Source organism: Augochlora pura, chromosome 9 (assembly GCF_028453695.1).
Source record: "Augochlora pura isolate Apur16 chromosome 9, APUR_v2.2.1, whole genome shotgun sequence".
Lineage (NCBI taxonomy): Eukaryota > Metazoa > Arthropoda > Insecta > Hymenoptera > Halictidae > Augochlora > Augochlora pura.
In genome coordinates this window covers 12,747,662-12,762,935 of record NC_135780.1, presented here as the reverse complement: position 1 = coordinate 12,762,935, position 15,274 = coordinate 12,747,662, and the positions used below count along the sequence as shown (strand labels likewise).

General features: G+C 43.2%; 2 protein-coding genes across 5 annotated transcripts; one reads left to right on the top strand and one right to left on the bottom strand.

Annotated features, from left to right (window-relative positions):
* The first annotated feature begins 363 nt into the window (after positions 1-363).
* Lap1 (leucine rich repeat containing protein 7 lap1) lies at positions 364-10,007 on the top strand. Of its 4 annotated transcripts, none has more exons than XM_078190175.1 (10): positions 364-1,093; positions 1,268-1,434; positions 1,512-1,937; positions 2,010-2,721; positions 2,984-3,174; positions 3,384-3,497; positions 3,702-4,134; positions 4,203-4,990; positions 5,063-5,134; positions 5,206-10,007. In XM_078190175.1, the coding sequence occupies exons 2-10, from the start codon at positions 1,279-1,281 to the stop codon at positions 5,380-5,382; spliced, it is 3,069 nt and encodes a 1,022-aa protein (XP_078046301.1). In that variant the 5' UTR covers positions 364-1,093; positions 1,268-1,278; the 3' UTR covers positions 5,383-10,007. The 4 variants fall into 4 exon arrangements, with proteins under 4 accessions (XP_078046301.1, XP_078046300.1, XP_078046303.1 ...); XM_078190174.1 differs by having other exon boundaries at positions 2,963-3,174; XM_078190177.1 differs by lacking the exon at positions 3,384-3,497.
* Positions 10,008-10,203: 196 nt separating this feature from the next.
* Positions 10,204-14,379, bottom strand: Dbct (Dihydrolipoamide branched chain transacylase E2). The gene is made up of 3 exons (XM_078190179.1): positions 14,076-14,379; positions 11,365-11,760; positions 10,204-10,614 (listed from the first exon to the last, which is right to left on the bottom strand). Exons 1-3 carry the CDS (start codon positions 14,277-14,279, stop codon positions 10,378-10,380), a joined length of 837 nt encoding a protein of 278 aa, XP_078046305.1. The 5' UTR covers positions 14,280-14,379; the 3' UTR covers positions 10,204-10,377.
* Between the last annotated feature and the right edge of the window lie 895 nt (positions 14,380-15,274).

The following is a 15,274-nucleotide window of genomic DNA, read 5'->3' as shown; positions in this document are numbered from 1 at the left end:
GTTTCTTTTCTTGGTGTACTCTATGCCCGGTCAAATTGTATTCTCCTTCCCCCTACCATCGTTTGCAGTTGGATGTCTTCAGTGTTTCTCAACTCACGTTCAGGTACGATTAATTCAAATTCTTTGGCTCAACTTATACTTTGTTACTTAGTTTAGTATACCTGAAATATACGAAATTAAGGATATTTAGAACGGATTAACAATCATAAATGGACAACCATGAAAGAAAGTGGTTCGAAAGCCTAACAAATGCGTGTGGATCGAAGTTAGACAAAGCAGGCGAAGTTGGGCAAATTTCGTTCAAGCATCACTATGTATAGAACCGAGTAGGGATATATATCCCCCTCTCGGCTTAAAGTTGCCAACAACGGTGCACCCTGGCATAGAATTGGCTCGTTTTTACACGATAAAAATCTGGCTGTGATCGATTCAGGCTGCTACACCATGCTACACCAAGACAACTCAATAACGGTTCATTAAACTGGAGTTCTATATTTTTCGAACAAGCTTCGCGCGATCTGTCAGCCTCGAAGCAAATTGTGGAGCAAGATACCGTGAAAATTCGTCGACGCAGCATTATGAACGGGCCATTACATTTTCTTGAAGGTTTATCTTTCAATGAATAATACGGTTCCGTACGTTTGTTCGATAAATGTGTCGGGAACCGTTGTATCGTCCGGTTGCCGTTTGCGATCGGTCGTCGTTAGGATAACTACGAGGACGATCGTGCACCGATGAGTGAATAGTGAGATATGTTCATGAAAGAAGTCCTTGAAGAAATCTATCGAATAACCTGCACCTCTTGACATCTACTCGGTGTCGATCGGTACATCGTCGCAAGCTGTGCGATCCATTCTCGATACTGAATCGGAACGAGAAGATAGTGAGTCGCTTTTCGTGGAGTTCTGCGATGATGCGGCTGGAGACGATCCTGGCGAAGCCGGCACGAAAGAAACGGAACGTTGACGCACCGATTGCCGAATGATTCCCGAGGATCACATGGAAAAATAGTCTTTAGAGAGTCTCGATCGGACCTGTCTACTTGCCATACGTATATCAATGCTCTTAGGGAATCATTGTTGAAGTATTATAGGTATTATTCTTCGTTTTTCTCTAAACGATTCAAACGCGTACACAGCGCATTAAAATAAAATCGGGTTTCATACGGAAACCCGAATTTCATTATTCCGCATTGCATGCATACTTACGAAGCACTGTGTATGTCTTGAATTAATTTTCATTAGTTTTAATGAATATTGTTTTACAGTTATACATGAAATGGGTAGTGCTTGGTGGCAGTGCGCTGCATGTTTGAGAGCACAAGAAGAAGATATCTACGAGTTGAACTTGAGCCACTATAATCTTTATGATGTACCACCTGACGTGTTCATTTATGAAAGAACATTGGAAAAACTTTGTCTCGATTGCAATAGAGTAAATATCAATTCCCTTAATTTGTTTTTTCTTTTAATGACGTTTGTCGAATATACTAACAGCTAACTTTCTTTCAGATAAAGGATCTTCCAAGGCCACTGTTTCAGTGCCATGAGTTACGAGTACTATCCCTTAGCGATAATGAAGTCACCACGTTACCACCCGCCATAGCATCGTTAATTAACCTTGAATATCTAGACCTCAGTAAAAATAGTATTAAAGAGCTACCAGACAGTATAAAAGAATGTAAAAACCTTCGTTCCATAGATATCAGTGTTAATCCTTTTGAACGTTTTCCCGATGCTATCACGCACATCGTCGAGTTGCGGGAATTATATATAAACGATGCATATATAGAATATTTGCCAGCTAACTTCGGGAGGCTCTCGGCTCTCAGAACTCTGGAGCTTAGGGTTAATAACATGGTGACATTACCAAAGAGCATGAGTCGTCTGGTAAACTTGCAAAGACTTGATATTGGCAACAATGACTTCACTGAATTGGTATGTTCTTTTATCTGTAGCAGGAGAATAATAGGCACTTCTATTATCAATTAATTAATTGCACTTTTTCAGCCAGAGGTTGTTGGGGATCTAATCAATCTCACTGAGCTGTGGATAGACGGGAACGATATCAAACGTATACCAGTCAACATCAATCAACTGTACCGTTTGAATCATTTCGATTGCACAATGAACACAATCCACGTGATTCCATCGGAGGTAGAAGGCTGGAGAGATATTTCGATTATGCATCTTTCTTCCAATGAGATTTATCAGTTACCGGATTCCCTGTGCTATTTGCGAACAATCGTGACCCTCAAAGTCGATCGCAATCAATTGAGCGCACTGCCAAACGACATCGGACAAATGTCGAACTTAGAGGAGCTTATAGTTACTAAGAACTTTCTTGAGTATCTACCATCGTCGATAGGACTTCTACGGAAACTGCACTGTTTGAACGCTGACAATAACTGCTTGAGATGCCTTCCGCCAGAGATCGGAAGCTGCACCTCATTATCGTTGCTTTCATTGCGGTCAAATTATCTGACCCGGGTCCCACCAGAGTTGGGTCATTTGTCTTCGTTGACAGTACTCAATCTCGTGAACAACTGCATTAAATATTTGCCTGTTTCTATGTTAAACTTAAATAATTTGAAAGCGTTATGGCTGAGCGACAATCAAAGTCAACCACTGGTGCCACTGCAACAGGAGTTCAATTGCGAGGAGGATATGATGGTCTTGAGCTGCTTCATGCTACCGCAGAATCCGCGGCAGGAACTTGAGCGTGAGTGTCATTAAATTCTACACATCTTCTGTCCTACGTTAGAAAGTAATAAATATCTAGCATGTTCAATGTATCTTGAATTTAATTTTATAAACGAGTATTTAACATCTCTGTATGATATATTATTGCTGCTAGTCGATAATGAGGAGGAAGATGAAGAATGAAATGGTAAAGTATAACATTAAAAAAATACGAGTCATATTTTTTTTAGATTGTTAATAGTGTTCATAGTTTGCAGTAGGATATGATTTTATGTTTGTAGAAATACCGCCGGCTGTAGGACTAATTTCGAGTTCGATTGTTGGTACCGGAAAGAGAATATGTTTTGCTGCTGAGGTAGAATCCGAGATCCCTAGACAACTCCATCGAGCACCAACACCCTACCCTAAAGAGCTGCGCAACCTTGCTAGGCATGCCCGTAATTTGCAACATCAATCAGCTCACGATCAAAGAGTAAGTGCCGACGTTCAACAATAATCCACTCAATTGTTCTCGTTCGAAAGTCGAACAGTTACTTGCGTAACTCTATAAAACGTAGAGAAGTACCACCATAAGATCTCGATGACTTTAAGTTTGATATCTATATATTATTTTATTTATTTCTGCTTTGTGTTTACACAAAAATAGAGTGATACAAAACAATTGGCGATTGACACTTCCAGATGCATTTAGAACAGGAGACAATGATCAAAGAAGCTATTATTGCAAAAGCTACTACTACTCTGGACCTTGCCTCAAAAACTGGGACCTGTTTCTCACAAAGTTTCTTTAATAAGGTATTGATAAAAAAGAATTACGTGAAAGAAAGGCAGTGCTTACGATTCCAGAGTATTTGCCACCATTTCACTCACTAATTAAATTCGTTGAATTTTCCTGGGATTGAAATACGTTCCTATCGAATTAATGTAAAAGCGAAACAATTTTTCATGACATTTATTATCGAATTATTTACATGCATTGACGAAACGTTCGTTCATCAGGGTTCACACGCTTCACTCTCACCTGTCGACCGCAACACATCAAAAGGATACAAGAGCGCGAGCCCTACGGACGTCGGAACGGAGCAGTCCGTGTCAGAGGAGTCGTCGGACGAGGCAAACAAAACAGTGCTCGCAAAGGAGAAGAGTCCGGACATTCGAGAAGCGAAGTATATCCGCAACCCGACATCGGAATATTTATCTAAGCCCCCGACAGTAGCGGATTACGTGAACTCTACGTGGAAACCGGACGAATACTCGAAAGCGAATACAGCAAAAATCGTGGAATCAGAGAAGTTCGCCGTAGGTAGTAACAACGGCGATCAGCTGCACATACAAGCGCCAAAATTGAACGAAATCCCCCCTGTACCGCCGCCTTATCATATCGCTGCTGCGTTCTCCAAGAAAGCAGCACTTTTCCAACAGTTAAATCAATGTATGTCATCGTTTACTTGCAATACTGTTCCAAAACAGTTGCCAAAAATACACCTACTTTGATTTCAGCTGGTCAGTCGGACTCTCCAACGATCGCCTCTCCGCATGCGGACGTTAACATATCAAATCTGAAGGTGTCTCAGGAAACTCAGAACTACGATGGAAACGAGGAGTCATTCAAAGCGGAGGAATACGTGCGGCTGTGCAACGAGAAGTTTTCATCCAACACGGATGGCTCAGACGTAGCCATCAGCAATGGTAAAACAGATTCTACTCCCGATCAGACGAATCTGTTAACCGAACCGAGTGACCAAGAGCTATCCTTCGAGGGCGACCGATCGTTGAAGCCGAGCAGGATCCCGATCTTGAAAACGAAGCACATGGACTCCACGAATCCCACACCCAATAACAGCGACCTATCCAACAAGTGCATGAACTCTTCCACAGAGGACTACGAGAGTTTAAAGATGCTGAATTCCTCGAGTATCCCAACGTCTCCGGTAACGGGCAAGAAGTACAGAAGTCCACTCTCTATGCAATCGAAGTTCGGTGATCGACCGAAAAAAATAATGAACGGGACCTTATCAAATAACAACGCGTCTTGTGACAATCTGCCGTCGTTGAACACCATGAACGCGAATCTAATTGGAAATCCAGGTTTCGACTGTCAGGACGGACCATTGAAAAGCTTACCCAATGAAATGGTAGCAAACAGTCCTACGAGCCTGAAGAACGAAAATAATTCCGGTCGAAGCACACCAGTCTTGCTGAACAACAAGTCTTTAAGCGAGTTGGTCAATTTGGACAGAAGACCGAGGTTCAAGTGGATGTTTGGCCCTCATCGAAATGCTAACGTAGTACGTAATTCTCATTACAACAAATTGGTGACGGGAATCATACCTAGAAATAATCAATTGCTTATTTTACAGTTGCCTGTCCAAATCAGAAAGAATCCAGGCCTCGGTTTTAGCATAGCTGGTGGAGTTGCAGGCGCGGAAACGGTAAGTTTTATAAATTATCCTGGAAGAAGAGATCGAGATCCATCAACGAAAATTGTTATTTGCGTTTCCAGGGAATTATAGTGACCAAAGTGAACCCCGATGGGCCCGCACAAGGCACTCTTCGACCTGGAGACAAGATCCTGGAGGTGGACGGTATAGATTTCACAAAGTCCGATCACAACAACGCCGTGGCTGTTCTTCGAGCGACCGGTGCCGTTGTGTCGATGATGATCAGCCGCCACCAATGACGCCAGGCTATTGGTTGATCAGCGTCGGCTCCCGCGATTCCTGACTGATTTACGTAAGCTCTTTTATCTTGTATTTTTTTTGTTTTGTTACGATTGATCGACACGGAGGAAGATCGGCGATGAAGAGGACTCTTGCTCGGTTCGCTTATTTGCTAACAACGTTGGTAGTGCTCTCTCTCCAACACTGTCGAGCGACTGATTTGTACGAATGAGGCAGCGTTACCAAAGGTAAGAGAGTGGGGCAGTTCAGAGATGAAACAAAATGTTTGGCTTCCAGTGGTCGTATGCGATTCGCATAAATATATATAGACCTAAGTACACACACATTCACACGCAGGACATACGATACAAACACGTCGTGTTTAAGGGAATGAGTAACAATAAGCGGCAGTTGACAATTCGTTAGGGTATACAGTAGACTAGGAACATGGTCCCCTGCACAATTATCGGAGGCGAAAGAGGTTTGAACATTGTGATGTACAAGAGAGTTATTTTTAAGAGGATATTTCTTCATGGGCCAATTCATATGGATAGCGTAAGGTAGTGGCTATTTAGTGAACAGTTTAGATAAGTTCAAACCCCTCATCCCCCAGGGTGATAATGAAATAATCACTGACCCTGTGAACATATGCGTTATGTTGTTTTATGGTGTTGGTTATATTCGTGTGGACTCGCTTGTTCTCTTCACGGAGAGCTGACAATGTGCCAGAAACAGATTACTATTTATTAATCGTATACATGCAAAGTAATTATATTAAAGTGAATCTATATATACATATATATATATGCACGCATATACATAGAGTATATTGTGAATATATATATATCGTAGACGTGCCGGGTCAATCGTGAAAAATAGGACACCTGAATGTCCCTGTTCGAATGAAAGATCAAAGACACACTGGTCAAGACAAAAATGATATGGGTCAAACGTGATTTTCGAGGTTGTTTGGAGGTCGTCGATGTGTTTTTAGACGACGCTATGAAACTAAAAATACAATATTCAAGAAAATATCGACGACCTTCGAATAACTCTGCGAACAAAATCTTTCCGATAATAACTTAGGAAATTTTAATAGAGTCACTCAGATGTGGTATTTTTCGTGAATTACTCTGCCGTCATACGCACATATATATAGTTGTATTTTTTTCAAACGCGTTGAAATGTTTTCAACCTTAATCGCACAGACATTGCGATGAGTGAGCTATATTCTCTCGTTTTAAATAATTTGTATTGTTTTAGAAGGTGGCATTCGGTTCAATGCAGCGACAAAAGTATTCTTCCACGTGCCGTAATTTTATTTGAGAAATTCGGTTCGCTTTCATTTTTATCGGACGACTGGGCAATTTTTATGCTTGTTTCGCTTGCCATGGGATTCGTGATACGTTTTAGATTTTAACGAAGGCTAAAGGAAAAGATATATTTTATGAGTTTACTTTTTTTACTTTTTTTCATTACTAGTTTCTCTTCTTTCCTCCTCCGGATGTTAGAATTTTCGACGAGAGAGACGCATAGGCGTCGTCTCGTTCCGGTTGTGAAATCGATATGATACTCGAATCCGCTCGTATGTTAAAGGAACAAAAAAGTGTATGTTACCTCGTAGCGGAAACTGTTCTCACGGCAACAGTTTATCGTAAGGTAAAGGAGAAACAAACGCTACATTTTCTATGTTAGCGAGTCCGTTAAAAGGCGGAATGAAAGTTATTCGCACACGTAAATGGGGTAGAAACTGTGAGATCGATGTTTTAGAAAGGTTGTAACGACGCGCGATGTGTGTAGGCACCATGCGAAAACGGTACGCCTCGAGAAGATATACCAGTTCGAACCAGCATGCTCTCTCCTCTCTGTGCCCTGGTACTTTTACAAGACGGTCATAATACTGCACTTTACCTCGCATAGGAAATTGTTAGGCACATTTTCCTCTCGTTCAGCTGCGGATGTTCATCGCATTGCAGCGCCGCATGCACGAGTTGTTCAACAAATGGTTAAAATTATTAGCCGTGAAAGCAAAATATCTGTTCCACTTTTTCTTGCGACGGATGCACAAAGGATATTGCTTCGCGTAAATATCGTGCGGTAAGCTGCGTGAACAACCGCAGCGTTAATTAAATTATTCTGTTTCCGCGTACCAGAAGAGAACACTTCCCGTTTCCCGTTGTTTCTTAGACTGTCTTTCAGACTTTCGAACGTTTGTTTGTTTCGTTGGATATCTATTTAAGCACACATACACAAGACACACACGCGCACACACCTCTGTGTTAATGTTGAAATAATGTATTACCAGTTAAAAGTTTTTGCGGTAGCGACGAAGGCGGCGTATTTATGGGTGTGTGTCTGTTGAGCATGATTTCAAATCTACGTGTACATATTATATAAGTATGTAATAAGTATATTACTACAAAGTAAGTTTACTCTATATACACGGATATGTATTCTACAATTCTCCGAGCCTCGGGATCGTCCAGCATGCGTCGTTTTCTTCCTCCGGGACCGTGACGAGGCTTGGGATTTTCCAGAATTGAGAATCACGGCGGAAAATGTATATTTTCAGAAAGACTTCCTTCAAGTTATAAAAAAAAAAAGAAAAATGAAAAAACCCACCCACCCACCGTCTATGGGGGTGTCTGGCGCGTGTTCGCGACACGCGCGCGCACACACACACGTATATGTCTAGCGAGCGCGCGGCGATATATATTTTCCAAACGAGCGGCGGAAGGAGCAAACAAAAAAAAAAAAAACAAAGAATTATTTTTTATCCTGACTTTTTGCTTGCGTATTTTGTAAAATCTTTAAACGACTAATATACTCGATTGATGAGGTATTCTTAGTGAGAGTTATACACGATCCGGGGACTTCTAAGTTTAAGCTGTTGTTGTCCGATGTTTCAAAAAGCGAAAACCCGACGAGATGCTCGAGAATGATAATAGGGTACACCGTTGCTTTCCTGTCGTTTCTTTTTTTTTTTGTTTTTTTTTTTTTTTTTTTGATTTTTCGTTTTCAACTCTCGACGAGTATACGTAGCTTTATCCGACGAAAGCAGCTTTGCATTTACACTCTTGGACTAAAAAAAAAAAGAAACTACATTACCAATAATAATCTATATACACCTAGTCATATTCGAGAGATAAGTATAGTATGATTGGAGGGCGGAACACAGAAAACGCCGCCCGATCACGTCTGTGTTTCTATCGATACTCTTCTCTATCTCTCTCTCTATCCGCAGGGTTTTACTTCTTTTCTTTCGGTTACGAGAACTACGATAGAGACGAGGTTCGTGTTTACCTATTGAAACCGGGGTACTTGCATTTATCCGTAATATTGTTTCTTTTCTATGCCAGATAGTTTTATCCTGTGGCGGATTATGCGAAAAAGAATTAAAGCTTCGACATGGCATCGAGATCAAAGGGAGGCAGCGAAATTCTTAATTACTTTCTAGTTTTATCGGTCTATTTTACTTTGAACGTTAATTTTTTATTAGGATCCGTAAGAGCGGCAATCAATCACGTATTCTCTTTTATGTTTGATTTTGTTATTCGATAGCGTTTTAAAAAAAGTAGAAGAATAGCCGAGAGATTTCGTTGATAATTCCGCGAAAATGGCAATTTTATTTCTAAACTAACGAGTTGTCTTCAGCCACGCGGTTTAATCATTTATCCGGAAGATTTAACATTCGACGTCAATTTGGTTTCTTGAATAAAAAGTATTGGCAGGCTTTCAGTGGGTATTGAATCGTTAATGAGACGTTTCAAATATTAACAGTTCAGCCCTCCCCTCCGGGGGTGGTTCGGGTAATTGGGAAATTAATTTAAATGGGATTGCCTCTCGTTAAATTACTTTGATATTGCTGGATATATCGAGCCGGTAATTTGCAGTTAACGTGCGGACAGAATCTAACATTGTTCCGAGCGGCTACGGGGGCTAAATTGGAGGAGCAATTAAGTAGTAATAATCCGCCACCGTCGTTAGTATCGTTCGAGGAGGTTCGGTTCTCGTTTCTTCGTGAGGCAACTTGATTATCATACAAAATTTTGGACCATGCGAACATATAATATACAATCTTTTCTACTACTCTAACTACTAAACAGACTGACTACTTTTTGAGTAAATATTTATGTGGCATTTAAGGGAATGGAATGATTGCGTGGGAGCACGGGTGTGACTGAGAGTACGTGGGATACGATTATTATAAAGAAAAAATAAAAAAGAAACTGTGTACATATACATATATAAAGGGTTAACGAGATACGTAAACCGACAAGTGGTCGTACTCATTAATCGACTTCTTTTTCTTTTCTTTTCTATCGTTCTCAACTTGCGATTTCGTTCGTCAAGACTTTGTTTTTCTATATTTTCTTTCTTTCTCCGATCTTCGCTCAAAAATATTCCCGTAGAGAAAAGAAAAAAATTATAACTGTCCTGTACCTCCACGCTTCTCGCGAGAAGAGCAATCAATGCACAAAAGGATACTAATCAGTACAACCACTTCCTTGACATATTTTTTTGTATATATATATATGTATATACAATAAATACATATATATATCCTCCTAGCATAATTTGTATGAACAATGTGTAATAGATTTAATGTACAAAAATGCTCACAGTTCGACTGGTCATCGTATATATATATATAAAAAAAAAACAAAAAATATATATATATATATAAATATAATTAATAACTACCATTACAAGTTGTAACACTTTGAATATGTTAGCGAACAAACAAGCAAACAGATAAAAATTACAAAAAAAAAAAACAAGATATTTTATCTTTATGAAAAACAAAGTCCTAGTTGGTTGTGCAGCAATAAATAAATTAATATTTACGTACAAAAAAAAAAGCAAAAAATGGTTACGTCGTACTTCACTCGCAATCCAGCAATTAATGTCCTCGATCCAATCGTCCGACACCAGCGTATACGTCCACGTGGTATAAAAATGGTGTGATGAGCTTCCATAGGAAAAGAACTGTGTTTCGCGCGTTGTAAACCCGATCATGCTCCAATTAACAGGAACGAGGGGTTCTCGACATAGTGCTTCCATAGATTCGAGTATCTCGCCATGGTAACGCCGTCCACGACTCGATGGTCGGCCGCCCAGCTTACCGAGATTATGCTCGCAGCTATAACGTTCCCATCATCGTCGAACCGCGGTAGTTTCTGTACTTTTCCGAATGCGCCGATCACGATCTGCGGCGGCAGGATCACTGGCTTCGTGTAAGTGCCGCCGACCTGCGAAGTGCCATAATTGACAACGAATCGTAGAACTCCGATTCCGTTTTTTAATGAAAATACAGGGCCGGGACGGTAGGCAGTGGATTATCGCGTGATTCGAAAGATTATTGTTTTTAAATATTTAATCGAAACTTCGATCGCTCCATTTCTTCAATTTTATCGCAATTCGTTTCATCGAACTTGATAGTTATTACAGTGAAATCGAGATTAGGAGTTGGCGAAATTAGAAGAGAAATCTGCTCGCATTGGCGCGGAATCGTCAATTCGACTATATCGACTATAGTTTACTTTTTCTATCGCTTCGGCGGAAGCGTTGTTCAACACGGTGTTATCGCAACGTATCGAATTATCACGCGGCACGAACTGTTGCCAGGAGCAATTGGAACCGCAAAGCACGGCCGGTCAATTAAATCTCGCGCGTTGGATCGGTCCGGTGAGAAACAGTTTTTTTTTTCTCCACCCCGATTAATTCGGTTTTGAGCCCGAATATCGGTGGAATCGCGAGCGAAATTAACGAATTACGTAATTGTGTTTCACGGCGCGGCGCGACGGGATCTCGCGCCTGCAACGGGACTGTATACGTACACTGTGCAGAGAGGGGTAGCGCAAATATTTTCTCCGTCAACGGGTCGAATTAAATTTAAAGCGGTCTCGAGATTCAATTTGACCGTTCAGCCAATCGAGATCGCTTAACCCGAGAGAGAGAGGGAGGGAGAGGGAGTGAGAGGAGAGAAAAAAATCACCTACCACGCCGATGTTGGAGAGCGAGAAGGTGGTGTCGGTCAGGTCGACCAAGGGAATGGAGGACTTTCTGCCCAGCTCCTGCAACCTGTTCAACTCTTTCGCGATCTCCAGGATGCTCAGGTTCTGCACGTTCTTGATATTTGGCACGACGAGACCGTCCGGAGTGTCCATTGCCACGCCTATGTTGTGGCCCTCGAAGACGCGCAACTTCTGGTTGTCCTCGTCCAGCCAGGCGTTCAACTGGGGCACCTTGTCCAACGCTCTCGAAGCCGCTTTGATGAAAAACGGCATCAGGCTTAGAGCGACGCCTTGCTCCTTCAGATTCCCCTTAACTTCGTTACGGTAGGCCATTAATTTATTGACGGCGCACTCGTCGCTGTACACGAAGTGCGGGATGCTCTGCGAACAGTTGCGTGCGTGTACAAGGTGGCAACGGAACGGGGTCAGTAATAAATGTCAGGCACCTTCGAGGTGCACGGGATTTACAAGATCTCATTTCCCTGTTGTTAATATATGACAATTGGATTAAACGTGGAATTTTTCTAGATAGACAATTGTTAACAGAGAAGATCGAACATCAGGACATAGGGTCGATTCGGGGTGTGAGATTACGAATTGTTGTTCGATTTACTATCTTCCCTTGGGAGTTGGTGTTATAATGCATATATAAAACAAACCGCGCTGAATATTCGTTAAAAATTGTTTCTTCCGAAATGTGTCGAAGTGAATGCAATTGATATTTTCCTTTTAGGAAATAATTAAGGGCGACAGTGAAATATCATAGGATGTTAAAGGATATCAAATTCGACCCGACACGATCTTTTCTAAAAAACCGGTGTTCGAATATCGCAAAGTGGCACAACTTGTTTCGAAAAACCACCGGTGGTCGATAAAACGTTGTGTACATCTGGGGAACGGAATGTTTGCGCGGCGGGACGCAATTAGCGAGAGAAAATACGGTCAGCATATTTGGACACATTAAAAGTAACCGGGTGTCTTTTGGTACGGTTTAATCGCGTTCATTGCGCGGTGGCGGCGGCGGCGTCGGCGGCAACGTTGACGCGGAAATTCGAATCGATCGGTATCGGTCGTGTCAACGTCGGCCGCTGCCATTATCGGCTAGCCGTCACTTCCGGCGTTTTCCCAGCAACGAAATTTACCCCCGGAGAAAAATCCACGGGGGGATATTAAATCCCTGGATCCGTCTCTCCTTCCTTCTTTCTACCTCTGTTTCGTCCCTCGGTTCTAACCGGGGCGCACAGCCGAGCGGAGAGGGGGGAGGGAGACAGCGCCGCCGCCGGGTTTGCCGCCACCCTACCCTACCCCCCTTTACGTCACGGTCGTTTAATCGCCGCGGCAGCAGCAGCAGTTTGTTCGGTCGCGTCATTAACTCGGCCGCCCCCGCCACGCATTGTTTTACAACGATTAACTGGTCGTTTATTTAACGGCCGCGGCCACGTGGGACGCACGATACGCGAAATTCCTGCTAATCTTGCGATTCACGCGCGGCCCGCATTTTACGCGGCCGTGCCGCCCCCGCGGTTTATTAATATCGCGGACACAGCCGTCGTTAACATCTTTCGACGGCGCCGCGCGAAAAAAAAAATTCGCGTTCCCTCCCCCGCCGCCGGGGATTGTTTTACGCCCGGATTTACGGGCAATCGTTATGATCCATTGTAAACGAACGACCGACCCCGTAGGGCGAGCGGCGACGGACGAAGCGAGGCGTCTGCGCTTCGTTCTATCCGTTACGCACCGACGCGAAACGTATCCGGTTGCCTACGTAAACGCGGCTGTTTTGTCGAAAACATTAAAAAGCTTTCGTTTACTGCCGAGTCCATCAAAATGCAAAGTACAGTACTCCAAATATTATTGCAGCAGCTACTACCGTGCACGTAGATCGCACGAGTTTCGAGAATTCCGTCGGAACGATGAAATATATTCGCGCGATAAATTCCACCCTTCTGATAAAAGTCACACAGTTCGGAATATTTTTTTTAAAAATAGATTTACATGAATTTTTTTTTTTAAATAAATTGCTCGAATTAGACGCATTATCCAATCGTTAATTTTCACTGCGAAATGACGTGATTTCTTTTCGGTTGCAACGGAGTTTACGAGAAAACCACCCTTAACCCATTTACATTACACGGGAGAATGAACCATAATGACCCTATCATCAATTGTTTCGTACCGTGCTATGCAAAGTAGCCGGCGCGCGAACTTTGCAGTTGTCACGCTGAGAAATGATGTCCCTTATTTTCTTTCGCGATAAACGAACGGGATCCAGCAGACCCTAGCTTTTCTCGACGAGGCATAAGCTAGGTTTTAATTTCGACTTAACATTCCCTTACGATAATTACCTAACAGTTAAGTCCCATTGCTGTAATTAATAACTAAAGCCAAAGTTATCGAATGGAAAATGTGACACAAACGTCGAACAATTATTATCCGAGAAATTGAAACGAAGCGACCTGTCAGGTCTGAGGTCGCCTTTTCGCAGCCTATTGAACCCGTTCACGGGAAAGCGATGCCGGATCGATACAGAGGGAAGCATGAAAAACGGTGAAAAGTAGGAAAATTCTAGCGAACCTCCGTCGATTCGAAATATCGCGAGAGAAAAGCCCGGTCGCGGAGAGAAGCTGCGCGAGGCAGGCCGCGGTGGCACGTAATTCGCCTTTACGATTTCCGGCGTTGCTATCTCGTGGACTTACCAGCGATCGCGTCATCGTTTTCCACATATGCTTGGTGTAGCCCTTTATCGGCACGGCCTCCCCGTCCGCGGCTGGTTTTTCCGTGTCGCCGTTTCCCGCGGAACCAGCAGAAATTCGCTCCAAGTGCGCCAATATATCCTCTTTAAGTACTCGGCCGCCTTTGCCCGTGGGAACGACGTCCTTTAACTCGATTCTGTTCTCCATGGCTATCCGCCTAACCGCGGGAGTAGCCAGCGCTTTTTCTAGCCCATTTGCCGGCCCTTCTGCCACTCGATCGCCGGCATGATTTTTCCCCGTCGTTGCGCCCTCCTCCTCGACCGTCGTCGTCGTTGCGTCCTCCTTGACCGTCGTCGTCGTCGCGGTCCTCGCCGGCGGATTTTCGACCTGGCCGTTATCGTTGTCCAGCTCGATGTCCAGCAGCGCGTCCCCTATCAGAGCCACCTCGTCCGCCTTGTAGTGCAAGGCCTTAATTAATCCGTCGTAACGGCTGGTAATCGTCACGGACGCTTTGTCGCTTTGCACCTCGCAAATGTTATCGAATTGAGACACCCGGTCCCCCGGCTTCACGAACCTGTGCATTCGAATCGCTCGTGTACAGAGAGAGGCCCCGGCCGAATTCACGGTGCATTTAGGATGACAGCCGGCTAAAACCCTCCCCCCTCTTCTCTGCTCTACGTCGACAATGCTGCTCGCAATTAACAGGCCGAAAAGTTCTCGCAAACGGTGCCGTGTCTCGTCGCGACTATTGCTCCACTCGATTCAGCCGTCGCTTTCGACGGCCGCGTAATCGGAAAATTCCTCGCGGGGAACACACCGTTCACGACTACGCGTGCCAGCTGTTTGTAACGCAGTTCATATTTTAAACGGAAGCCGAGTTTGTCCAGCTTATTGCTAGATTATCCGAAGCAAACGAAAGCTCGCCTGCTGTATCAGCCGAATAAAATGAACGTTCCGGCAGTTTTGTTCGACGTTGCGTCGTGGAGAGAGTTTTAACCCCTTCCGCCACGATTTCTTTCGCGCTCATTTGTCTTTAATATTTTTAATAATAGGACGATTTTTGAGGAAGGAATTAATAATATCCATATTTAATCGATATTAATACGCGACTCGTTGTTATAGCGCAAAGGGTTAAACGACCGGCGATAGTTGTAGGCTAGCGACGTTGCTTTAGAAAATTCTGTTCAATTATGAACAAACGT

Bases quoted from the DNA above. Each gene is read 5' to 3' on its own strand.
- Lap1 (XM_078190174.1), top strand. From the start codon at position 1,279: ATGGGTAGTGCTTGGTGGCAGTGCGCTGCATGTTTGAGAGCACAAGAA. The intron at 1,435-1,511 runs GTAAATATCAAT...ACTTTCTTTCAG, and splicing joins TTTGTCTCGATTGCAATAGA to ATAAAGGATCTTCCAAGGCC. The intron at 2,722-2,962 runs GTGAGTGTCATT...AGTTTGCAGTAG, and splicing joins TCCGCGGCAGGAACTTGAGC to GATATGATTTTATGTTTGTA.
- Dbct (XM_078190179.1), bottom strand. From the start codon at position 14,279: ATGGAGAACAGAATCGAGTTAAAGGACGTCGTTCCCACGGGCAAAGGC. The intron at 11,761-14,075 runs GTAAGTCCACGA...AACTGTTCGCAG, and splicing joins AAACGATGACGCGATCGCTG to AGCATCCCGCACTTCGTGTA. The intron at 10,615-11,364 runs GTAGGTGATTTT...GGCACTTCGCAG, and splicing joins CGCTCTCCAACATCGGCGTG to GTCGGCGGCACTTACACGAA.